General features: G+C 40.8%; 3 protein-coding genes across 3 annotated transcripts; 1 reads left to right on the top strand and 2 right to left on the bottom strand.

Moving 5' to 3' along the window:
• The first annotated feature begins 4,235 nt into the window (after positions 1-4,235).
• Positions 4,236-7,070, top strand: LOC121996983 (uncharacterized TPR repeat-containing protein At1g05150-like). The gene has a single exon (XM_042551183.1). The coding sequence runs from the start codon at positions 4,332-4,334 to the stop codon at positions 6,852-6,854; it is 2,523 nt and encodes an 840-aa protein (XP_042407117.1). The 5' UTR covers positions 4,236-4,331; the 3' UTR covers positions 6,855-7,070.
• Positions 7,071-9,577: 2,507 nt separating this feature from the next.
• Positions 9,578-13,061, bottom strand: LOC121996982 (probable BOI-related E3 ubiquitin-protein ligase 2). Its single transcript, XM_042551182.1, has 4 exons — positions 12,882-13,061; positions 12,726-12,808; positions 12,333-12,634; positions 9,578-10,296 (listed from the first exon to the last, which is right to left on the bottom strand). The coding sequence occupies exons 1-4, from the start codon at positions 12,968-12,970 to the stop codon at positions 9,775-9,777; spliced, it is 996 nt and encodes a 331-aa protein (XP_042407116.1). The 5' UTR covers positions 12,971-13,061; the 3' UTR covers positions 9,578-9,774.
• A 902-nt stretch (positions 13,062-13,963) lies between these two features.
• Positions 13,964-15,982, bottom strand: LOC121994206 (transmembrane emp24 domain-containing protein p24delta3-like). Its single transcript, XM_042548320.1, has 4 exons — positions 15,738-15,982; positions 14,391-14,603; positions 14,232-14,308; positions 13,964-14,159 (listed from the first exon to the last, which is right to left on the bottom strand). The coding sequence occupies exons 1-4, from the start codon at positions 15,960-15,962 to the stop codon at positions 14,015-14,017; spliced, it is 660 nt and encodes a 219-aa protein (XP_042404254.1). The 5' UTR covers positions 15,963-15,982; the 3' UTR covers positions 13,964-14,014.
• Positions 15,983-25,876: the final 9,894 nt, after the last annotated feature.

Here is a 25,876-nt window from a genome sequence, read left to right as displayed (position 1 = left end):
CTACATAGGGATCCTGCAGATAGGATGATGGACTAGGTTCGTCAGGTGGATAACATCCTTCCTTTAGAAGAGAAAGTTCAGTTTCTAATAGATTAAGACGTGTTTCTAAAATACAAACTCTAGATTCTAATAGAGTATTACGTGTACTCTTTCGGATGGGTTGTGTTTGAGGAATAGTGATTTGGAAGAGAGTGTTCAGATATAAATTACAACATTGTTTACGACAAAGTTTACAAGTCCCTCTTTGAGATAAAGAAGGATAACCGCCTTGTACACACGCGGTCCAGCATGTGGAGGTTGAGCGGGGAAGATCCACCAAAAGACGACAATGGATGTCGCTCTTCTGCTCGATCTATCGAGTGACGACACACAACACCAGAGATTGTTACAAGCTCAAGCCGAAGCCCCGCCAAGAGGACTCACCAAGATCGCACCGCCAGTCCCCATCCCTTGATCGACACCATCACACTTCATGTTGATCCTGCATCTTCTTTGTCTCTTTAAGAAAAGAATACTAAAATGTTGCGGCAATCATCAATAATGAGGTAGGATGTAATCTAACTTCATGTTGTAGCAGTTTGAAGATGTGGGTGATGATTCTTATTAGTGTAGGCAAACTATTGTCTGTCATGTGAACCATAGGATCAATTTCTATAGTCTGGCAATGGCATGCATTCTCAAATTAGAATTATATTTCGAAGATGAAATAATTGGACTAAGGCAATTAAGGCCATCAGTACGATGAGTTTTATCTGTTTTGTCTTTAAGTAGGTGGATAAATATTTTAAAAGACGCTAATCTGTCCTGGTTTCTTGTTTGGCTTATTTTTTTTTGTTTATTCCTTTTTCTTCCAGCTCCTCCTCGTCATCAACAATTGCAAAACTCAGCAAAAACCCTATTCGGGGTTTATCAAAAATTCAACAGGGGAAAAAAGGAAACTCCTCAAGAACGACTCAAAAGGATAATGAGAAAACAACTCAATAAACAAAGTAAGATTTCTGACTCATGTGCCGGAGCTACCTGAGGTTCTCTGAAATATATTTCTTTTCTTCTTGGGTTTTCTTCAAAACATATTACTTTCATCATTTCATGATTAATGACTTTACTGTAATACTGAGGTTTTATCCATATTATACTAGAACTTTATGATGTGGCTGCTCAGGGAATTCTACTGTAGTTCGGAAAGACACTGCTGCTGAGATGGCTAAAAAAGCGAGAGCTGGAAAGACAACGACAGGAAAAGCTTGCTGAAGCAAGCAGGATAAGACAGTACGGTCGTCATAGTCGTAGAAGTAGAAGTTACAGCTCTTCTCCACCAAGGTACTTATACATTATTGATAACTAGATTTTGAGTATGAAATTGTATTGAGAATTCTGTATTTGTGCTTTTGATGTGTTCGTTACCCTTCTTACCATTGAACTGGTTCTGGACTGAATGATTGTTTACTTGTGGGCCAATTTTGAATGATGATTCAAAGAGACATTGTCGTCTTAATATTCTGTTATGACAACCTACATTTGAGGCTACGTTTCCCCTCTCGGTGGGTTTCAGACTAGTATTGGTGATTTTATGCTTATGTTCCCTTTTCCCGATACAAACAAACCCACTAATACCAATGAAGAATAAATTTACAATTTTCTCTCATGAATTTTCCTTGTTTTGCTCAACCTTGTGCAGCCGGTGGCGCCATAGTCGAAGCCACAGTAGAAGCAGGAGCCCAAGAAGATAATACTCGAGATCACGGTCACATTCTCGATCTCATTCCCCAAGGTAACTGGCATCTTTTTGGCAATCTCTGTTAAGCAATACAGAACTTGCGTTATGCAGATCTGGACATTTGGTTCCCGCTAGAGGAGCCGAACCAAGTTCTGCAGCATTTTCCTGTTAAGCTGTTAAAGGTATACACTGAATTCCCGTCATGTGAGCTCCTCATCTGCTATCACTTTTTGATATGGAACCCTAAACATATCTTGGATGAGAATGTTGCTTATCGTGTAGCTATGCGGATGGATAGTTTTATACTAGTTGTTAGCTTCTATATGGGCAACTGTGATGAAATAATATTTATTTATTTCAAATTTAATGGGTGTGATGAAGTGTCCTTAATTTATTTTATTATTAGAATATTATTTTAATTAGGTTATCATTCTCAAATAAATAAAATTAACATAAGCTGATTATATTAGTGTAGAAGTTAGGTGCCAGTTTTTACAATTTGTTGTAATTAGTTAGTTTCTATCAAATGAAATTCTCTTAGTTTGTTTTGCCGTTTGAAATATTATTTTAATCAAGTTATTATTTTCAAATAAATAAAATTAATATAAGCTAATTGTATTGTTGTAAAAACTAACAATCAATAATTTATACACGATGTAGTAGTTAGTTATTAGTTTTTATATAGTTAATCATTATCAAATAATATTCATTTCAAATGTAATGGATGTGATGAAATTTTGTTAGTTTGTTTTATTTATTAAAATATTATCTTAATTAAATTATCATTCAAAAATAAAATTAAAATAATATAAAATTACTATGACAGAAGTTAGCAACTAATTTTTTAGAAGCTAGTAATTAAGTTTTACACATAGTATAAACTAACATATAATTTATACATCAACTTTTACCCATTGTATAAGCTACATGTTAATTTCTATCCGATTGAGTCATTAGATAATGTAAAAATATTTTAGTAAGTTTGTGTTAAATGTGACCTTCATTTGATTTTAATTAGAAATGGAAGGTTCATCGGACGATTTTGCGAGTGCTCTTTGAATTTTATCCAAATTTAATTATATTTTTCGAAATTAGCTCAAAGGGATAGCAAAGAAAACCTCTAAGTTAAGGAATAAGAAAAAAAAACAGACAGGCAAAAGCGTAGGTAGCGTGCATTCCGTGAATGAAATGACCCGATCGAAAACGACGAAAACAACAGGTTGGCAATTCCCCACTTCTCAATCCGCCCGCACGCGATTTGTTGTGGCTCAATCCATAGGCGACGCCAACCTCCTTTTCGTTGTATTCAATTTTCATTTAAGAATATTTAAAAAGTATTTTAAAATTATAATGTCATAAACACAAAGTTTATTTATTTATTTATTTTTTTTTGAATAATTTTACATGCAGTATCTATTGATAAATAAATCTTTACATGTAGTCTTCATTCATGAAAATCTTTATTTTCACTCCTCAGTCAAACATCTTTACCTAATTGTCCATGATAAATTTAGGTAAAAAAGTCTAAAAATCAGTATAAATCCTCTTAAATTGAGTATAGTAACTTAGAATCTAGTATATTTTCTATCAAATTGAGTACGATTCTTTTTTCATCTCAAAATAACTCTATTTTAGTTTAATGTGTTGAATTTAATAGGAATTATACTCATTTTTAGACTATTTATATCGAAAAATATGAGGATTAATTTCAATAGAAAATATACTCGATCCTAGTATAAAATGCTGGATTCTAGTGTAAAGTGTTGAATATAAGAGAAATTATACTTATTTTTAGACTTTTTATATCTAAAAAATAATAGGGACAATTTTAATAGAAAATATACTCGATTTTAATATAAAGTGCTTATTTTAAAAAGAATTATACTTATTTTTGGATTTTTTATACTTAAAAAATTTGAGGGACAATTTAGGTAACAATATTTATATGAGAGAGTTGAAATAAGTAATACTTTACAAGTGAAAATAAAATTTGTTGGAAATGAAGATTACATGCAAATTAACATTATGATCGGAGACTATTCTCTAATTTATCGTTATTTTTTTTTAAATTTTAAAAAATAACAGTACACAGCCCACATCATCCTGAAGCAGCATGTCCTTTCATTTACCCCGTCACTTGTTATTCCAGGGTCCCACCTGTCGATCCAATCCCTGCGGCCTTTAACTGTGCGTCGATTTTTAGGTACGCTGTGTGGTTAGCTCTTTAATTATAGCTGTCATGATTCATATCCTTCCCTCCTCCGCCTCAAGAGGTCAATTTAGTGAACGTGGCACCCGGGAATCGCGAAGAAATCCACTCAATGAGAAAAAAGGTACGAGTGTGGGTAAGTGATTGGGGTACGAGAAGGATATAATGTCCAAGAATTTTCGTTTTGGTAAAACGGTTAAGTTCCGTAATAATTGGCAAAATGATTTAAATTACTTAAAATGTTGATTAAGAATTAAATAAAATTAAATCTGGATGTCTTCCAAGTAATCCAATCCATTCCACTTCGCATTTCTCTTCTCTTCTCGCTTCACGGGAAAAAGGAGGGAGCGAGGGCGAGAGGGGGGTGGGAAGGCAGCTCAAATTTTGGGGTTTTGGTGACGAGAGATGGCGGCGGTTGGCGGCGTCGGTGGACGGGGAACGCGGGCGGAGAAGGTGCGGCGGATCTTCGAGCGGTTCGATGTTAATGGCGACGGGGGGTTGAATCGCGAGGAGATGGCGGCGTTGGTGGTCTCTGTTAATCCCCGTGTAAAGTTCAGCGATGGCCAAATCTCCGCCATCCTTGATGAGGTCTTCCGCACCTACGCGGACTTCATTGCCGCCCAGGACGTCGGCCTCACCCTCCCTGGCCTCATCCGAACCTACGACGATGGTGCGGGCGACGTTGACCGTGACTTCGACGCCTTGGGGCTGAGCCTCTCGGCTGATGCGGGAGGTGAAGAAAGCGACTCGGCTGGTGCAGCCTCTGACGCCGCTGTGGCCTCGGCATCCTCCTCCACTCCCCCTGCTGCCGCTGGCATCCTCTTCGATGATGGTCTCCTGGCTTCCGCCTCCGCTCCCAAGCTCCCGCCGCCTCACGCTGCCGCGCCTCCATGGGCGGCGTCCGCCAACCATGGCATCGCCTTTGACTCCTCGTGGACCCTCCTAGATGACCTTGAGATCCTCGTCAAGCGTCTGCGTTCCAAGCAACTCCAGAGGGCCGCTACTGGGGGCGCCGGCAGCAACGATAACAACAACAATAGCCTCTTTGACTCCTTCTCCGAGGCTGGGTGGTCGCGGGAGATCAGCGGGCCTTCGGATTCCTCTGAGCGGCGGATCTCGTGGGACGATAAAAGCCGCGATTACCTTACTTTTGTAAAGGAGGTAGCCCTCCTCCGTGGCCGTGCTGACGCCGCTAGATCCAGGGAGGAGGCTTTTGACAACCACATGGTCCTCGGCCGGGGACTCTACGAGCACCAGCTCTTCCGTGAATCTCTTATTAGCTTTCGCCGCCTCTGCGAACTCCGTCCCACTGATGCCCGCGCCCACTTTCGCGCTGGAAATGCCCTCTATGCCATCGGCCGCCACGCTGATGCCAAAGAAGAATTTTTACTGGCCTTGGAGGCCGCCGAGGCTGGGGGGACCCAATCCGCTGAAATCCTCCCTCAGATCCATGTCAACCTCGGCATCGCCATGGAAGCAGAAGGCATGATCCTGGGTGCCTGCGAGCACTACCGGGAAGCTGCTATACTTTGTCCCACCCATTTCAGGGCCCTGAAGCTTCTTGGAAGTGCACTGTTCGGTGTAGGAGAGAACCGTGCTGCCGAGAAGGCTTTGGAGGAGGCAATTTTCCTGCAGCAGGACTATGCAGACGCGCACTGTGATCTTGGTTCTGCCCTTCATGCCATGGGGGAGGACGAGAGAGCGACTCAGGAGTTCCAGAAGGCCATTGATTTGAAGCCTGGTCATGTGGATGCGCTGTATAACCTCGGAGGCCTGTTCATGGATGCAGGCCGATTTCCAAGGGCGTCGGAGATGTTCACCAGAGTTTTGAGCGTGCGGCCAAACCACTGGCGGGCACAGTTAAACAAGGCGGTAGCATTATTAGGAGCTGGGGAGTCGGACGAAGCAAAGCGGGCGCTTAAGGAAGCATTTAAAATGACACAAAGGGTCGAGGTGTATGATGCGATTGCACATCTCAAGGTTCTTCAGAAGAAGAAGAAGCCCAATGGGAGTGGCACGGAAAGTGAAAGGACATACCTGGTCATTGAGCCATCAAAATTCAAGAGGGCCGGGAGAAAGACTGTTCTAAGGCAGGATTTGGCAGTTGCGTTGGATATCAGGGCTTTCCAGAGGGTTGCAAGGCTTAATCATTGTGATGTGGATCTCTTGAAGAAAGAGATGAATGAGACTGATGTTCCCATATCCTATTCTGGTACTGGGGAACCTGAAAAATCAATCAGGAAAGCTGCCTTGGAAGTCATTCTTCGAAGGTTACTTCAGTTCCTCAAACCTGAAACATTCCAAGGAGCTATAAAAGCAATAAACGAGAAGGTTCTCTCTGTACTTGATGCCACTGGTTCAGGGAGGTTGGATTTGGGGATGTTCTTTGCCATCCTTGCTCCTCTTCTCTCTGGTCCTACTGAGAAGCGGAAGAGGGCTATATTTGATTCACTTCTATGGAGGCCTAGCAATGAAGGTGGGGTAACCATCAGGAGGAGTGATGCAATTACCTATATAAAACTTCTACGGGCTGTTTACATCCCCTCTCATGGTGTCAGTGACATGTTGGAGGTTCATGGAGAATCAGATCCTTCAATGGTGGCATACTGTGAGTTTCTTGAGATGTTCAACGATCCAGATTGGGGTTTTGGGATCTTAGACACATTGATTAAGCTTGAAGCTGGTGACCGAATACGCCATGGTCGGCGCAGCTGCTCTGTATGCCAGTACCCAATAATAGGATCAAGATTCACAGAGATAAAGCTTCATTTCAGCTTGTGCAGCCGTTGCTACGGTGAAGGGAAAGTGCCATCAAATTTCAAGCAAGAAGAATTTTTGTTTAAAGAGTATGGAAATGAATCCGAAGCTATGAAAGATATGTGTAGGTGTTTTAATATGCATTCTGCGAGCTTGCAAGTTGATGCTTAATTAGGTAAAATCTTTGTACAATCTGTAATTGAAGTTGACCTCATCTTCCTACATATTTCTTACTAAGTTGTGAGCATCTACATCTGTCAACTATGGTCCTTTGTAAATTAAGTGTATTTTAGGGTAGGTATATCTTTCTTATTAGTTCATGGACACTAGTAATTCTTTGGTTATAAATGTTTGACAGTTACCAATGCAATTATTGTTTGGCATTCATCTCCTGTCCTTCCTCAAGAATTATCTCATCTCATGTCCTAATTACAGCATCATTGTGTGTTCATGCTTGTTCTACCTCTTGGTTGTTGTTATTGTTGCTATAGCATTCCCATTAGATGTATTCCCTTTGGAGTTAAGTCTTAAGGTAGGAAGTTTGTATTCTAATACTCTTTTCGCTATTACATTCTTTTCATCAATATCTGGAATCACAAAATATTGTATGTATGTCACAGCTGACAGCAAAGAAATATAGATATTGCTACTAGAAAATTTCTGATTTTCTTGCCTAGAGAAGCTGTATATATTGGACACTCCTTTTAACTTGTGTACTAAGCATGTCTGCTGTTAGTGCCATTGATCTCTCTGTAGAGACTTTGTGGATTGTTCATGATCTCATTTTTTTTTCAATATTGCTTCTGCCTTTACTTGCAAGTTAGATGATATTGATTCATAACTGTGAAGGTGTATCATGGCTAGGTATCTTATTGGAGTGATATCCTGTCTGAAAATTCTTGTGTGCATAAATTAATCACCAGTTTGTATTTTTTTTTTCCTGGGATAAGCAAATATCTGAAACACGAACAACAAAGATTCAAGGAAACGAAGACAAAAACACTGGTATCGACCTTGTTTTTTCTTGTTTGTGTGTGTTGAGAATGATTCTAATTTTCTATTAGGAACTTTTGAAAGTATTTCTGTTTTTGTTTTTTTTTTGGTAACGTATTTCCCAGGGCATTTGTTTAGTTCTACAGGACCTGCGAAAGGCAATCCTAAGAGCGATTTGACGCTTGTCAAACACTGATTATTTCTTTGCTACTTCCGTTGATATAATTAGAAAGAGATAAATTGAGAAATAATTTGGGTAAAAATTAAAATACCGTCTCAAATTATGCAAATCGTCAAGAGTAATACAGAATGTAGCAACTACTTATGTACCTCTTATAATTATTTTAAAGTGATTTTAATCAAAATAATATTGATAAAGTTTAAATGATTTTAACTAATTAAGAAAGAGTATTTTTAATATAATAATATTAATTTAGAATTTAATATTTTAAAATTTTAAAAAAATTAATCAGGCTAGGTACGAAAGTTTTTCACATGTCACCGGATAAATCGGTAAACACTCCAAATATCTCTTAATTGTAAATCTTATTTGAAGGAAGGAAACTACTAAGGCTGGGTGTAATGTAATTTTTCTTGTAATGTAATGTAATATAATGTAATCTTGATTAAATTACTACGTTTGGTAATATAATGTATGTAATCTTTGATTAAAAGGATGATTACATTCTTTTGTTTGGTGTCCATTATTTTTTATAAAGAATGTAATTCATATTATTATAAAATGACAAAAATATCCTGTGACCTCTATCGATGGTCGCCGCACCTCTGCCGGAGCTTGCGGCAACTAACGGTCGTCGCCGTTGGCCTCCTTCGCCGGCAGCTGCCACCGGCAACCAGCGACGGCACAATCACCGGCGGCGACCGACGATTGTGGCCGACGACAATCGCCGGCGGCGGGCAATGGTCGGCGGCCGGCGGTGGTCATCGGCGGCCGGCGGTGGTCGCCGGCGGTAGTGGATGGCAGCCACGGTGGACTAGGGATATATTCGATATTTAAATTTTGATTAAACGATGCCCTCGTAATATAATCCGATTACATAGTATTTGCTTTGTAATCCAGATTATAAAATTTTACTACCTTTTATAATCCAGATTACATTATATTATAAGTTTAAAATTAAACTAAACAAAATAATTAATAAGGTAGATTACACTCTACCAAATGTAACTTAAATATCTTTATCAACATTATTTAGTTGTGTGTCCTATTTAAATGAAAATTTTCTATAAATTCGTCAAAGCTAGAATTTACTAAATAGTGGGTATAATATTATATTAGGTGTACGATAAGTAAAAGTATTTTTGATATAAAATATATGATAGGATATTTTTTGATAAATTACATAATTTGTGCTATGATAACACTAAAACTATTTTTAAGATAAAATATTTGATATGACACTCTTTCAATAAATTACAGAATTTAAATTGCCCTTTCGACGATTTACATAAACTGAAATGCACTTTTACTTTTTGTCCAAATAATTTTGTGGTAGAAAAAAATTGAGTTAATTAGAGTGGAAGATAATAATAGGATGAGAAAAGAAGTATTATACTAGAAATAATTTAACCGATTTGGATTGTAATCTAACTAAAAAACTTGGTTAAAGAATAAAATTTATGCAACTAATCTCAAATAGTTAGGAAAGCTAATCTTGGATGAAAAGGAACCAAACATAAAGAACGTTGAAAGGAAGAATGAAGAGACGTTAAAGGAACAACCATCATTCTGTTCAACGTTTACACAAGAAAAAGATGCAGAACAACAATAAAGGATTGTCGATACCTCATTTCAAATTCTGATTTTTGATTGGTTTGGCCACCAATTCTCAATTTAGCTGAACTGCATCAGATGACCAGTTAAAGAACACATCCCAAGAAACATCAGAATTTTCTATCTCAAGTTTGATATGAAAGACTAAATGACGCAGTTCGACTCTAACGAAACACACCACAGTAACATATTTAAATACAACAGAGCATAAAAGTCTGATTTATCGTTGTCCTTTTAATTTGGGAGATGGAGATATTCACAACTATTGCAGACAAGGTGGGTAGCATCTCCAGAGGCCTTTGATCACATATAGATCTCCATGCCAATCAATTTAGAGGCGCGACACAATGGGCAGAAACTAAGCTTGCCTTCACATTCTTTGCAGAGGCATAGGTGCCGGCAGGGCAATAAAAGCATGCAAATGTCATTCGTGCCGCACACCTTACACACCTTAGACTCCATATCGTTGTCCTGCTTCAACATCAATTGCAAACCCATGTCCCCGTTGCAACACGAGGCTGCATCATCTACCTCGCTATCTCCACACCCTTCCTTTGTGTCTTTTCTCTGAGCGTATAGTTGCTCGAGATTATATTTGAGGGAATTTATCAAGCTCTCATTGTACTTTGCCCTTTGCTGCCATGTGCTTGCTTCCAGGGCCAACTGCTTCAACTGTTCCTCGAGCTCTGCATTCCTCTTGTTTATGCCGTCCATTTCTGATTCTTTCTCTCTTACCTTCCTCCGGATCTTCTCCTCCAATGAAGCTAGAGTTTGAAATTGTTTCATCTGAAGCTTCTCCATTATTGATTTCTTCAGACGCTCACCCTGCACATTTTGACATGTGTACAAGTGGATTCTTACAAATGACAGTTCTGAATGCAAATGTTGCTGCTTAAAAACTGCAGTTTTGCAGATTAAAGAGGGTATGAAATGTAAAAACACTTATATTGAACTGAGTTGTTCAATTTCAAGCTTAGCAATTTGCCAGGTATATGTACTGCAATATTAATTGAATCTATTATTCAACAAGAACCGATATTAATGAAGATATTGATAATAAGATAAAGAATGCAAGGTCAAAATGGAAAAGGGCATAATGAATCTTACGACGACGACAACCAAACTTTATCTCACTAGATGAATCTTAAGTGAAAAAAAATTAAACGTTGTTGTACAACCATCTATACTTATGGACTGAAAGAAAATAACACATACAAGTTATATAACAAATATGAGAATACTGAAGCATACGCATGAAGATACTAGAAAAGCTAAAGTAATATATATATATATACCCTGCACACCCATGGGCAACCCTCGCATGTCCGAGCACCCCGATTCTATGTTGCGCACCTCGAAGTGTGTGCATGTGCGGTGCACAACATTTGGGGTTTAACCATTTAGGGTTTGGCTTTAGGGTTTATGAGTTAAGATATAGTATTGAGTCTAAAAAATTTTCAAACAAAAAAATTGCTCATAAGCGAATTCCAATATAAATATAATATATATATATACGCGAGAAGATTAAGCATAATTCCAATAGATGATAAAATGAGAAAAAATATATTGAAATTGTTTTGATATGCTCAAAGATAACAAATAGCTTTTATTGTTTGAGGAGTTTGAATCTATTAGAATGGAAGTAAGAAAAGTGCAAGGGGGAGAGGGAGGCCTAAGAAAATATTAATTGATGTAATGAAAAAATTATTAAACTGAATATTACCAGTGATATAGCCTTCCATAAAGCTCAATGGAGGGAAAAATTGAATAAGCCAACCCTAAATAGTTGAGTTGATGATGCAATGATACACCAGAAGATAAAATATTATAAATTACAAAATAATAAGTGAACTAGAAACAGAGATGAACAAGGAGTTTATAATTTGCCAAGCTAGAAAAAGAAGAATCAAAGGCCTGAAAGCTGATTACAATATAGATTGGCAATTTCACCAATGACCCATCAGCTCTTTTTCGAGTATTGGCTAACGTTGAATTTCTTTTGGAGAGGAATAACTGTCAAGGTGTATAACACATTCCGTTTCAAAATTATTTCGAGGACAGTATCTCCAATCAAATCTATTGATAATTAACTTATCCTATGGAATCAGATGAAATTGTAACTGAAAGCATCCAAAATGCAATTAGAAATTAGCAGATTGTAAATCAAAGCAACAACACCAATATCACCTGTTACTCCATGATTCACAATCAAATACTGGATCAAGTAAAATCTGGTACTTGCCGCATGCCAACAAAATTATTACACGGTAGAAGATTTCCTACTTCAGACATCTAAAGGGATTTCCCTTTCATTGAAATATCAAAAGCATATCAGTCAGAGTTTGTTTCCTTCATCAGGAAAATTTTTCATGACCTCTTAATAAGCTCCTCCAAGTGCTGGACTTGAAAAGATTACATGTCCATATGCTTTTCCATCAGACCAAAATGAAAGTAAAAAAACAAAATAGAAAGAAGTATTTCACAATGAATCATGATAGCAACAACTCGGTGAATTAATTAGCAACTTGAATTATTGGGTCGTCTTTCAAGTTACTCAGTACAAACTTCACAAACTAAGATTTCTTATTTAAAGAAACTATAAGCCATAAATTCTAATTGGAACAGCCAGTGAAGTGCAGCGCTGAAGAAAAACATTAAGTCAATCAAGTCGCATAAAGTTGCTCGTGCAGAATCATATGAAAAAAAACACTTTTCCATCAACCAGGCTCTAGTGAGCAGTCAAATAGTCAATTAGATTGCTCAAAAAAAAAATCCACGAAAATATAGGAGAAAATGAATATGAACCACTGGAACCATAAATAGTACTAAACTCATAGAAGCAGGCAATGAAACATACTGACCTCAAGCTTGATGAACTGATCCATATCTGCATCCATTCTTTGCATCTCGCGATTGATGTCCTGGTCGAAGGTCGGGAGAAGTAGAAGTTGTGACTCCCCAGACGAAGCCGCAATTCTCCGATCATCAAGCGAGAGACCTAATCCTGTGGACACCGACCCGGTATGAAGGAAATCAATGGATGATATCTGGGAGTTCTCCAGAAGATCCTGCTCCTTGATCCGCTTCCTCATGGGCTCCCAGCCGTTCGATCCTCCATCCACCACCGTCCCAGCGCCTGGGGCGAGGCCCATAACACGACCGACTGACAAAGCAGAACCCAGAAAAGGAAGGATTTTTAACACTGGATGAACCATAATGAAACCCTAGTAATCGGAAAGAGGAAACGTGAGTACCAGCGTGATGGGTAGGATCGGCTAAGGCAGCGGAGCTGAAATCGACAGGAGCGGAGATTTGACCATTGATCGGCACGAAATTCCTGAAATTTTCAGGTTGATCCTTGGAGTTGCCGATGAGGAAAAAATGAAAGTAAGAAAGGAAAAGTGGGACACCTGAATGGGATTCCCAGCTGCTGCTGCTGCTGCTGCTGCTGCGCCGGAGGCTGCGGCTGTTGAAGGTGGTGGTGGGAGAAGAAGGCCATGAGCACGCCAAGCGATTGGGCAGGAAAAGGAAGACGACGACAACGACGAGAAAAAGAGAGAGAGAGGAGAGAAAGAGGAAAGAAACGATTGTTGGGGACGGGAATGAATGCGAATGACCAAGGATGTGCGGCGTTGGACAGCAAACAGGATTCTCTCGGCATAACGTGTCAAGCTGCTAGCTCACGGACCTGTTTCGGGCCGGCCCAATCAAAACTGCTTCGCCCAAACGACGACCCAAAATAATTTATTTAAATTCAAAAATAAAAAATTTAAAAAATCCCTCTCACATCTTGGCAAAAGGTGGTTGGCTCATCCCAGCGTCCCGTCAATCCATCCCTAAGTCAGGAGAAGATAAATCACATATGGCTAATTGCTGAAAAGTGACTAGTACATAGAGGAGGGCGATAATTCAACTATTATGATCCCTAAATTTTATAGTAACATAATATTATACATTAGCCATTAGTCTATCATAGAGGATTAAAAAAAAAAATCTCTGTCTCACAGCGCCAGACGGTGGAGAGATACTCTCAGTTCAGCAAATTTATATAAATACTCGAAACTCGCTCACCTTCAAAATATTCCATCCTATTGGAATCAAACAATAATCCTCTTAATTATTCCCTTAAATACTTTATCATTTCATGGCATCTACGGGAGCTTCGTTCTTTTTTTTTTAATAATCCAAATATTTGAGTGGGTAGACATGTAGTCCGGCTCCCGTATCCCAAAAAGGAATCTATTGTAATTTTCCCTGATCGAATAAATTCAGAATATAGACATTGAATTTATTCAACTAATTTCCTGAAATACATAGACTTCATGTCCCAGAAACAGAACCAGATTCCCAGAAAGAGAAAAACGATGCCCAATATATTGTTTACTGCCAGTTTTCACAGGACTTGGACACCTCAGTGATTGCGTGTTCCAAGGCCATATTATAGACAAAACAAAAGTTAAGATTAAAATTAACAATACTGAAACCAACAAAATGAAATTATTTTTTTTTATTTTTCTACATGGAATGGAGCTTAAAGAAATAATTAGATGAGCTTCTTTTTAAGAAAGAAACCTTTCAGATGCCACAACTGCAATGTAGAAACAACTATACAAACGCCAAGGGACAAAATACTGAACGTTGCAACTCGATTATTTGTTTTCTCGCTCAGATCCCTCATGTTTGCTTCTCTGAAAAACAAAAAATCATGATTTTGTATGCAACAATAGAGAGAATTCATGAGTTCAAGGCCCAGAGTTTACCTCTTTCTGAGATACAACAAATTTTCATGAATCACCTCCACGGCTTCCTCTAGCTTCCTCAGCTCAAGCTCAACACCCTGGGGAAAATAAGTCGAACTATTCAAAATGAAGTTTTACTGGAGGACAATTCGTAGTAGCAGTTTATCGGTTAACTCAGACCTCAATTTTTTCTATCTTAGCAATGTTTCCCCAGTCCTTCGCTGCAATGCCGATTTTCCAGTTGATGCTAACGCTTGCTCCAGTTCTTCCACTGTGATGAGGATCAAGCCAGAAACACGCCGGATAGTTGCCCGGGTCATCGGCAGTGAACCCAAAGTGACCTGCTGTAACATTCTCCTTGTGATGAAGTATATCTCCGTTCGGGGAAGTTACCTGAAATGAAAAAAAGGCAAATCTGTTGATATCGATGATTATCTGATTTGCAGGTAAATGAGGCTTCAAATGTTCATTTGCTAGAATGGTGAAGTCCACAACATTTGCAACTGCGATACATGGAGAAGCAGTTTTGTTCAATTTCTATTAATCTGTGAAGACTTGCCCAATGAGCAACTGCCAACAATCTTTCCATGAGTAACTGAAGGCTGAATTATAAGAATTACATGGTAATGCCACTAAAAGAACTTGTAGGGAAACTCCACCATTGAATCCCATATTCAATTTACTAATCCGTAGCCAATGAATCAAAAGTAAGAAATAGTTACAAATGGATAACTATCAAACATAGCTATTAATTCAGAAGTAATGTAGGAAAACAAGAAAAATGGATAGCATAGCAACTAGAAAGAGTAAGTTAGCAAACTCTGTTTCTGAGCGATCGAAGAACCAAGGCTTGATCTCAAACTTGTATGATTAATTTGAGCCTCCTTATTTTTCTGATTAAGAAAGAACAATGCAGATAGGTGTAATACAGTGTTCTTCCATGAAAAGCAATGTCGTGATTCTTATCATATAAGAAAGAAATTTCAACATCCAAATCACCAGCTGTAATTCTTATCAGATAGAGATAGTTGGACTCTTCATCTACCCTCAATGTACTCGCATCCAACACTCTGTCCAATTACGAAAATGCACATCAAAATTGAGTGTTTAGTCATATTGTATTGATTGTTAAATGATAATATGTAATTGCCATTTCCTAACAGCAACTTTCACATGATTACCTTAAATGAATCTTGACCATATTTTGGGAAAGAGGTAGAAAATGTGATACAAGTTGTGTAGATAGTTAATCGAGTTCCATAATCACGCACTCATTATCTTCTAGATGTGTCATAAAACTGTGAGAAACCTAAATGTAAGACAATCTAAAATCTCAACCAGTTGATAGTACGAAGCAAACCCTATGCCGTCCTGTCTCGCTATGAGCGACTGATTCGTGTTCCATCAAGATAATAACCTAAAAACGACTGAGCGACGAACAAATTGGCTACGAGTTTAGAGGCGTCAAAATCAAAGATTTCCCACAAATAAGGGGCGATGATCAAAAGGGAGCCGAGAGGGAAGCACCTTGACGGTGACGGAGGGCGCCATCTGCGGATCGCCCTCGTGGACGATGGCATAGTCCGCCAAGGCGACGACGCCGGCGTGGATTTCCTCCGACACGCATTTCATCGCATGCGGCGGCAGGCTCAGCCACAGCGCTGCGGCGGATTGCGACCATTCGATTAGGATCAAGACTGAGCATAGCAGCATCGCGGCGGTCGGCAGAATCGCCTTGCCTCTCCTCCCCATCTCTCTCGCGCGCGCTCCTCGGCAGCGATATTTGTTTCGACCGCACGCTCCTTTATGTGCGTACGGGGAGTCCGGAAATGTTAATCGGGCCGGGCTGATTATAATACATAGTGTTGAAGAATTGGGCTTTACTACTTGTTGGCCTATTACATTTTCAAATGTTTGATGATATTTTGCATAGTCGTTATTGAACTATTAGGTTATGTTTGGTTGGGTGTAATGTAATTGAGCTTGTAATGTAATCAAATTTGTAATGTAATGTAATGTAATGTAATCTTAATTACATTACTACGTTTGATAATATAATGTATGTAATCTTTGATTATAAGGGTGATTACATTCTTTTGTTTGGTGTCCATTATTTTTTATAAGAAATATAATTTGTATTATTATAAAATGATAAAAATATCCTACGACCTCTACCGGTCGGCGCTATATCTCTGTCGGAGTTTGTGGTCGCCGGCCGCCGTCGCCGCCGTCGGTCGCCAGTCGCCGGCTACCATCGGTCGGTCGCCGGTCGACGCCGGTCGATCGTCGGTCGTCGGCCGCTGCTGGCCGGTCGTCGGTCGCCGGCCGCTGCTGGCCGGTCGTCTGTCGCCGGCCGATGCCGGTCGGTCGTTGGTCGCCGGCCGCTGCTGGCCAGTCGTCGGTCACCGGCCGCTAGCGGCGGTGGGTGACGGCGGCGGCCGGCGGCGGGCGACGATGGGCGGTGACAGATTAGGGGTATATTTGACATTTAAATTTTTGTTAAACGATGACCTTGTAATATAATCGGATTACAATGTGTTTGTTTTGTAATTCATATTACAAAACTTCATTACATTTTGTAATCCAGATTACATTACATTACAAGTTAAAAATGAAACCAAACAAATTAATCAGCCTTGTAATATAATCTGGATTACATTACAAGGAAGATTACCCCCTACCAAACGCAACCTTAATGAATTAAAATGTTAGAATAATACTATTTTGGTGCATATCATTGGTGGCAAAAGGCGAATACGCTCGTCCCTAGCGCCCCCGTCAATCCGTCCCAGGGCTAATACAGATAAAGTAAATCACGGGCGGCTAGACTAGCACATAAGGGAGGTATTTACCTCGGCTTTTTCGAGATTCGAACCCCAGACTTTATTGGCGGTAACATTTCATGTGCTAGTCACTAGACCCATTCGAGGGGACCATTTTGATGCATATCATGAATCATGCGTATTGCACTTCCCTTTCTTCAATAACACACTCAACATTAAATTATATTTAAACGATAATTGTATTTATTAATCAAATCATTAAACACTAAAATAATAACTTTTTAGTGTATAATGAATCATCTTGGGACTATACCGTTGTTGTTGTGACTCGTTTATCTTTGTTGTTATTGAAAAAAAAAAAGGCATCATAAGGATAGAGGAGAGATTATATGATTGAGATTGGTTCGTAATGAACTAACTACTAAGTGATTTAGTAACGCAACATTAATTATTGACTATATTTATTTAATATGAATATTAAAAATACGTTGATTTAAAAGTATATAAGAAAATAGACACCTAATAATTAAAAATTTTAGAAAAAACAAAGAAGGTCAAAATCTTATTGATAAAAAAACAAAAAAATTATCTAAATATATATTTAAATAGGCTTAAACCTTAAATATATAGAAGATGAAAATACTCTTAAATCCTAACTTGCAAAAGATAATAAAAAATGACTAAAATTATTTTAGACCTCCGAAAAAAAATTAAATGATATATTTTTTTCTAAGACTGAGCTGTTACAGTTTTACCTAATAATCAATTATAAATATTTGAATAAATTTCAACTTAATAGGTTAAAAGTCACATAGTTCAATCCGAATAAGAAATTATCACCTACATCAACTTGCTCCATTATTTAGTAAAAACTAAGCAATTCTATGTCTTGAAAAAATTAAGATAAATAGTGAAGTTAAATTAAGATAAATAATTCATTCAAGCTAAAAACTAATATTAACTTCACGATCTTTAAGTTGTTATTTATATGGATGGAGATTTGAAATTGGCAAAGAACAAGGGGCTGCTCACATGTTTTTTCTTAATTAATTTATTTTTAAAATTATATATCCATATATTTCAATCTCACTTATTCTATACAAAATATTTATCAACAGAGTCGTAATTTTCATAAGGTCAGAGAGGCAACCGTCTCATGCCCCACCCAATAAAAGACTCATTTTTTTAATTATATTTAAAAAAAATAAGAGACATGGACCCTAAATGGCCATTAAACCTATTCTCACGGTTCGGAGGCACACACCGACGCATAACTCTTCTTTTGCACGTAATTTCTTCTATGGTGTTGCTCTTTTTTGCACGTGATTTCTTCTTTGGCGTTCTTTCTACCAAGGTACGGATCCACGGAACAAGAGGTAATCATAATCTTCTTCTTCGACCATCTTCTTCGTCTTGCAACACGTGACACTAATTGTAACCTAATCATGCAACAAGGATCGTTTGTGCGACCTAATCACATCGATTCACGTAGTGGCTATCTCACTCGACGTAGGTTGGCAATTGGCCTTTGCTCACGTGACTTAATTGCGTAGCACGGTGTTGTCACATGCTACCTCAGTTGCTTGCACGAACTACGACCTAATTGTATGATGGTTACTATTTATCGTCTTGCTACTGCCTGTGGCCACCGCATTTGTCTCAATATTATAGGATACACTAAATGAGCTATCAATGTTATTGATTGAGAAAGAAAGAGTTTAACAATTGAATTATGCAGATTTAATAAATATTTTTATCTCTAAAACAGCTAGAAGAGTAGTGTTTATATAATTATTTTAAATAGTTATTGATTTTTTATTAATGTAATATATTTATTTTTAGTTTATTTATATATTTAGTATATATGTTATCTATAAATTGAACTTTATTATTATTTATCGTAGTAAAAGATTCATTTTTTTTAGTATATGCTTCAGGCCCGTCGAACAACTCTGTTTATCAATTAGAAGGATCTCATCTTCTTCTAATCTTATCCAATTTAAAACTGATTAAAATTAAAATAATTATTTAATTTAATAGTTTAAATTTAAAATATGCTAAACACATTAATTTAATTAATATTTAATGTATCCTATGCTATTTAATTATATTAGTATCGTGCACATGTGTTATTGATGTGATGATATAATGTATGAATATGTATAAATTATATAAAATAAATATTTATTGTCAAATGATTAAATAATATTATTATAATTTATTCTATAAAAATTTTAATTCAAAAATAGAATAGAAATTAAATTATTAATCATACCTCAAGTTATGTAGTGAAAATATTTTATATCATTCGAAAATCAATGAGATAATCAATGAGATATAAAAAGGAATAGATGTTATGATTTTTTTTCGAAAAATCGATGAGATACAGATGAATTGATGCGGCTGTATCAATATATATAAAAATAGAAAAGTAGAAATATAGAAATAAATGAATTGATGTGTTGTGATATAAAAAGGATAAGAAAAAAAATTATAGTAAAAATTGAAGAGGAAAAGATAAGGGGGCGTTTGGTTTAGGGGAATAGGAGTGTGGAATGAGAATGAGAATCATTGATTGTCATTGTTAATGTTTGGATTATAGGAATAGGAATACAAATAAGAGAATGCATCCTTGAAATTGGGTAATAACTCATTCCCATGTACCTCCCCTTCAATGAGTCATTACCCTATTTTCATCAATCAAAATATTCTCTTATTTCAAAAATACCCTTGACCTAAAACTAAAATTTTCTTCCTTAATATCAAATATCAAAATTTATTTATTCTTCATATCACTTCTCTCTCCTTTTTCTCTCTCATAACTTTATCACACACTTTCTCTCTCTTATTATACTCTCTTTCCTCTTTTTTCTCATGACACTTTCTCTCTCATTATACTTTCTCTCTCCTCAATCTCTTGCATCACACTCGCTTCCTTCTTTTTTTCATCATACTTTCTCTCTCATCATATTTTCTCTCTCCTCAATCTCTCCCATGACACTCTCTTTTCTCTTTGTTTTTCTTATCACACGTTCGCTCTCATCACACTTTCTCTCTTTTCAATCTCTCTTGTCACACTCCCTCCTTTTTTTTCCTCAACACATGATCCTGTCTGGAAGCTGAGAAAACGAACCTGCCGGTATGACGTGTCTGGAAGGTTGACCGCATCCCCATGACCCGGTCGATGAGCTGTCCGCTACGTTGACCAGATCGTCAGAAGTCCTCCTCCGGTCAACTGTACCTGTATCCAGTGACCTGGTACCTCGGTGCTCGAGGCGAATCCCACAAATGCATAAATATCCGGATAATAGTAGAATATTGAAATAAATGCAAAGAAGGTACAAGAACGTACCCTGGCCCAGGGGGGCGCCCTCGGATGGATGTATGAGCTGATAGTGATGCTGATCAAGTCATAGCGCGGTGGCCTGTGATCTAATGTAGCAGGGATCCAAAGAGACGGCTCGCAGGCCGGCTAATACCTCCTTAGTTTTCTCTTGGATGTCAATGACTCTTCCACCCCAATTATGAATGTATGATCTCATGAACTCATCGATCTTGGGCAAGAGCTGGTCCCTGATCATTGGGGGGCTCACAAGGCCAAGCATGGCACTCCTCATCGTCTTGTGCAGCTCGCCGTGAACGGACGCAATGTTGGATCTCCCTAAGATATCAAGCATGGATCGTGGGTACCCAGGAACAAAGCCTTTCCCTTCGTTCATTAGCATGAACCTGTTGAGCTCTGCATCCATGCACACCATCGTAGGGCACCTCAAAATGTGTGACTTGAACACACTCCCGTACCTAACCCTTTGGTTCTTCATGAAGCTTGGGCCTTACTTGAGGAACTCAGTGGTCTCCCCAAACAAAGGCCACCCCATGGTCCCTGGAGGAAGACCCTTCTTCCTGTACCTCACCTCATTCCACCTCAACAAGGCACCACAAATGAACAGAAAGCAAAGCAGTGGCAGCATGACCAACACCACCATCTTTGCAAACAAACAAGCAAATATCTGGAGAAGACACTGCCCTCTATTCCTCCTAGCGGCGGCGCCTGGCGCTGGTGATGAGCTGAGCACGGGAGAGAGAGAGGTGGTCCTCCTCTCTCTCCCTGGCGGCGGAAAATCCTCCTCCCCTTCTCTTTTCTGTATCGTGCCCTTAAAGAGCAAGAAACCCTTCCCCCTCCAATGACAAAACTGCCCTCTCCTCATATCTCTTTACCGGATCACAAGCCTCCTCTTCAAGTCTAGTCGAAGGAGGCGTGAGTCCGACTGACTGGACAGTCTATCGCAAAGAGCTGAACCGCTCTCGATGTCAAAGTCGAATCGTTGAACCGATAATATAATGTCACTCGAGCGGTCGCTATGATAATAGTGTCGCATGAGATGATAAACGTGCCGAGCGGATCAAATCTGTAACCGCACTGATGCCTAATGCGCAGCCACGAAGGTGCAGACCGGACGATCGAAGTGATGCCAATCGGGTGGATAGACGCTGAACGGAAGATGCTGAGCGAACGACAACACGCTGAGTGCTCGACATATAAAACGAGCGGCACGTGGGACGCTGAGTAGACCGGCACGAGGCCGGGCGTGCGACCTAGATCAAGCGGTATGGCCGAACGGGTGATCGGAAAGATGTCGATCGATCGGATAAATGCCGGGCGGACGATACCGCGCGTGCGACCGTGGTGACGTCGATCGGTCAGATAGATGCCGGGCGGACGATGCCGCGCGTGCAACCGTGGTGACGTCGATCGGTCAGATAGATGCTGGGCGGACGATGCCGCGCGTGCGACCGCGATGACGTCGATCGGTCAGATGGATGCCGGGCGGACGATGCCACGCGATACCGGTCGGACGGCTATGAAAGTGCTGACTGTGCAGCCTATAGGATATCGAAAGAACGATCGTGAAATGTCGACCTGGCAATCGCGTGGTACTGAATAGGACGATGCCGAGTGGATAGGATATCTGAAGCTGGTCCTCGACCAGTGCCGACCGCTCGACCCCGAACGGGGGAGATGAAATAACTGATGCGCTCAACCCCGAACGGGGGAGATAGAATATCTGATAAACTCGTCCATGTAGCGGTCTTCAAGCCGGGGTTTTATAGTCGCCGGTTCGACTCTACGGTTTAACGTCTGGGCTAGACGGTCTTCAAGCCGGGGTTTTTATAGTCGCCGGTTCGACTCTCGATATTTAACGTCGGAGCTCGACGGTCTTCAAGCCGGGGTTTTTATAGTCGCCGGTTCGACTCTCGATATTTAACGTCGGAGCTCGACGGTCTTCAAGCCGGGGTTTTTATAGTCGCCGGTTCGACTCTCGATATTTAACGTCGGAGCTCGACGGTCTTCAAGCCGGGGTTTTTATAGTCGCCGGTTCGACTCTCGATATTTAACGTCGGAGCTCGACGGTCTTCAGGGCTAATTCAAACCCGGCCGATCGGCTCGGGGTCTTCGCCATCGAGCCCGTGGCAGCCACGGGCTCGTATATAAACCTCCCGGCCGAACGGCTCGGGGGCCTTCGTCTTCGAGCCCCTGGCTCGGATATAAACCTCCCGGCCGATCGGCTCGAGGGCCTTCGTCTTCGAGCCTGTGGCTCGGATATAAACCTCCCGGCCGAACGGCTCGGTGGCCTTCGTCTTCGAGCTTGTGGCTCGGATATAAACCTCCCGGCCGATCGGCTCGGAGGCCTTCGGCTTCGAGCCTGTGGCTCGGATATAAACCTCCCGGCCGAACGGCTCGGGGGCCTTCGTCTTCGAGCCTGTGGCTCGGATATAAACCTCCCGGCCGAACGGCTCGGGGGCCTGCGGCCTTGAGCCCGTGGCTCGGATATAAACCTCCGGCGAGCGGCTCGGGGCCTTCGTCTTCGAGCCTGTGGCTCGGATATAAACCTCCGGCCGAGCGGCTCGGTGCCTTCGTCTTCCCGTGGCTCGGATATAAACCTCCGGCCGATCGGCTCGGGGCCTTCGTCTTGAGCCCGTGGCTCGATATAAACCTCCGGCGAGCGGCTCGGGGCGCCGTCTTCGAGCACGTGGCTCGGATATAACCTCCCGGCCGATCGGCTCGGGCCGACCGGCACGTGGCTCGGATATAAACCTCCGGCGAGCGGCTCGGGGCCCGTCTTGAGCCCGTGGCTGATATAAACCTCCGGCGAGCGGCTCGGGGCCGCCGTCTTGAGCCCGTGGCTGATATAAACCTCCGGCGATCGGCTGGGGCGCCGTCTTGAGCCGTGGCTCGATATAAACCTCCGGCGAGCGGCTCGGGGCGCCGTCTTCGAGCACAGGCTCGGATATAAACCTCCCGGCGGACGGCTCGGGGCGCCTTCGAGCCCGTGGCTCGATATAAACCTCCGGCCGAACGGCTCGGGGCCTTCGTTTCGAGCGCGTGGCTCGGATAAACCTTCGAGCGCGGGCTCGTCGTCTTGAGCCCGTGGCTCGGATATAAACCTCCCGGCCGATCGGCTCGGGGGCCTTCGTCTTCGAGCCTGTGGCTCGGATATAAACCTCCCGGCCGAACGGCTCGGGGGCCTTCGTCTTCGAGCCTGTGGCTCGGATATAAACCTCCCGGCCGAACGGCTCGGGGGCCTTCGGCTTCGAGCCTGTGGCTCGGACATAAACCTCCCGGCCGATCGGCTCGGGGGCTTTGACTCGAGGGACTAATACAGATCATATAATTAACCGAGGACAGGTAACGGGAAAACTGACCTAGGTCATGAGAATAGTAGAACTCTCCGGCATCGTCCATCTTCACGTTCCAGATCAGGCGCGTTCCCACAGACGGCGCCAATTTGATCCTGTCTGGAAGCTGAGAAAACGAACCTGCCGGTATGACGTGTCTGGAAGGTTGACCGCATCCCCATGACCCGGTCGATGAGCTGTCCGCTACGTTGACCAGATCGTCAGAAGTCCTCCTCCGGTCAACTGTACCTGTATCCAGTGACCGGGTTCCCCCGGTCTCTGGTACCTCGGTGCTCGAGGCGAATCCCACAAATGCATAAATATCCGGATAATAGTAGAATATTGAAATAAATGCAAAGAAGGTACAAGAACGTACCCTGGCCCAGGGGGGCGCCCTCGGATGGATGTATGAGCTGATAGTGATGCTGATCAAGTCATAGCGCGGTGGCCTGTGATCTAATGTAGCAGGGATCCAAAGAGACGGCTCGCAGGCCGGCTAATACCTCCTTAGTTTTCTCTTGGATGTCAATGACTCTTCCACCCCAATTATGAATGTATGATCTCATGAACTCATCGATCTTGGGCAAGAGCTGGTCCCTGATCATTGGGGGGCTCACAAGGCCAAGCATGGCACTCCTCATCGTCTTGTGCAGCTCGCCGTGAACGGACGCAATGTTGGATCTCCCTAAGATATCAAGCATGGATCGTGGGTACCCAGGAACAAAGCCTTTCCCTTCGTTCATTAGCATGAACCTGTTGAGCTCTGCATCCATGCACACCATCGTAGGGCACCTCAAAATGTGTGACTTGAACACACTCCCGTACCTAACCCTTTGGTTCTTCATGAAGCTTGGGCCTTACTTGAGGAACTCAGTGGTCTCCCCAAACAAAGGCCACCCCATGGTCCCTGGAGGAAGACCCTTCTTCCTGTACCTCACCTCATTCCACCTCAACAAGGCACCACAAATGAACAGAAAGCAAAGCAGTGGCAGCATGACCAACACCACCATCTTTGCAAACAAACAAGCAAATATCTGGAGAAGACACTGCCCTCTATTCCTCCTAGCGGCGGCGCCTGGCGCTGGTGATGAGCTGAGCACGGGAGAGAGAGAGGTGGTCCTCCTCTCTCTCCCTGGCGGCGGAAAATCCTCCTCCCCTTCTCTTTTCTGTATCGTGCCCTTAAAGAGCAAGAAACCCTTCCCCCTCCAATGACAAAACTGCCCTCTCCTCATATCTCTTTACCGGATCACACACTTTCTCTTTCATCATACTTTCTCTCTTTTCAATCTCTCCCATCACACTCACTGTTCTATTTTTTTCTCATCACACTTTCTCTCTCATCATACTTTCTTTCTCCTCAATCTCTCTCATCACACACTCTCTCTCCCCTCATTTTTTCTCATTACATTTTCTATCTCGTCATCTTCTCCCATCATAATTTCTCTCACATCATATTTTATCTCTCATCTTCTCTCATCATGCTCTCTTCTATCACACTATCTTTTCTCATTTTCTCTCATCACACTTTCTTTCTCTTCATTTTTTCTCATCACACTTTCTCTCTCATCATACTTTCTCTCTCATCATTCTCTTTCATCATATTTTTCTCTCACATTCATCTTTCTCACATCTAATTTTTTTCTCTTATTTTTCTTTAAGGGTAAAAAAAGGAAATATTGATTTATTCCGATAGAAAATATGCAACTAACCAAACATTGCTTTTAAGAGTAATATCCATTCTCATACCCATTTTCATTCTATAATACAATGATTCCCATTCCAATTTTCATTTCCATGCTCATACCAAATGCCCCCTAAGGACATAATGATAAAGAACTAATGAGAATTGAGAAGACAAGAAAAAAAATTTATTTTCAAATTTTATTAAATTAATTAAGAGTTGATTATTATTGTTGATATTTTATGATAGTTACTTGTTAAAGTGTTAAAAGGAAAATATAATAAACTATATATGTATTTATGGTAATATATATAATGTATTTATTACCATAAATACATATATAATTTATTATATTTTCCTTTTATATATATATATATATATATATATATGAAGAAATAGGATGGTGGGGTTAGGTGGAGTGGATCCCGCACGCGGGGCGCGACCCGGCGCGGCCCTCTGTGGCAGCGTCGAGAAGTGGGAGTGCGAGGTCAACACGACCACAGAGCTTTCCCTGGACTCACTTT

Source organism: Zingiber officinale, chromosome 6A (genome assembly GCF_018446385.1).
Source record: "Zingiber officinale cultivar Zhangliang chromosome 6A, Zo_v1.1, whole genome shotgun sequence".
Taxonomy (NCBI): Eukaryota; Viridiplantae; Streptophyta; class Magnoliopsida; order Zingiberales; family Zingiberaceae; genus Zingiber; species Zingiber officinale.
Note: the sequence above shows the minus strand (reverse complement) of the source record. Positions and strands in the feature narration are given on the sequence as shown.

Coding starts and splice junctions, on each gene's coding strand:
- LOC121996983 (XM_042551183.1), top strand. CDS start 4,332: ATGGCGGCGGTTGGCGGCGTCGGTGGACGGGGAACGCGGGCGGAGAAG.
- LOC121996982 (XM_042551182.1), bottom strand. CDS start 12,970: ATGGCCTTCTTCTCCCACCACCACCTTCAACAGCCGCAGCCTCCGGCG. Junction 12,635..12,725: donor CGATCCTACCCATCACGCTG/GTACTCACGTTT, acceptor CTGCTTTGTCAG/TCGGTCGTGTTATGGGCCTC. Junction 10,297..12,332: donor ATCAGTTCATCAAGCTTGAG/GTCAGTATGTTT, acceptor CAAAATGTGCAG/GGTGAGCGTCTGAAGAAATC.
- LOC121994206 (XM_042548320.1), bottom strand. CDS start 15,962: ATGGGGAGGAGAGGCAAGGCGATTCTGCCGACCGCCGCGATGCTGCTA. Junction 14,604..15,737: donor CGCCCTCCGTCACCGTCAAG/GTGCTTCCCTCT, acceptor TTTTCATTTCAG/GTAACTTCCCCGAACGGAGA. Junction 14,309..14,390: donor CTAAGATAGAAAAAATTGAG/GTCTGAGTTAAC, acceptor TATTTTCCCCAG/GGTGTTGAGCTTGAGCTGAG.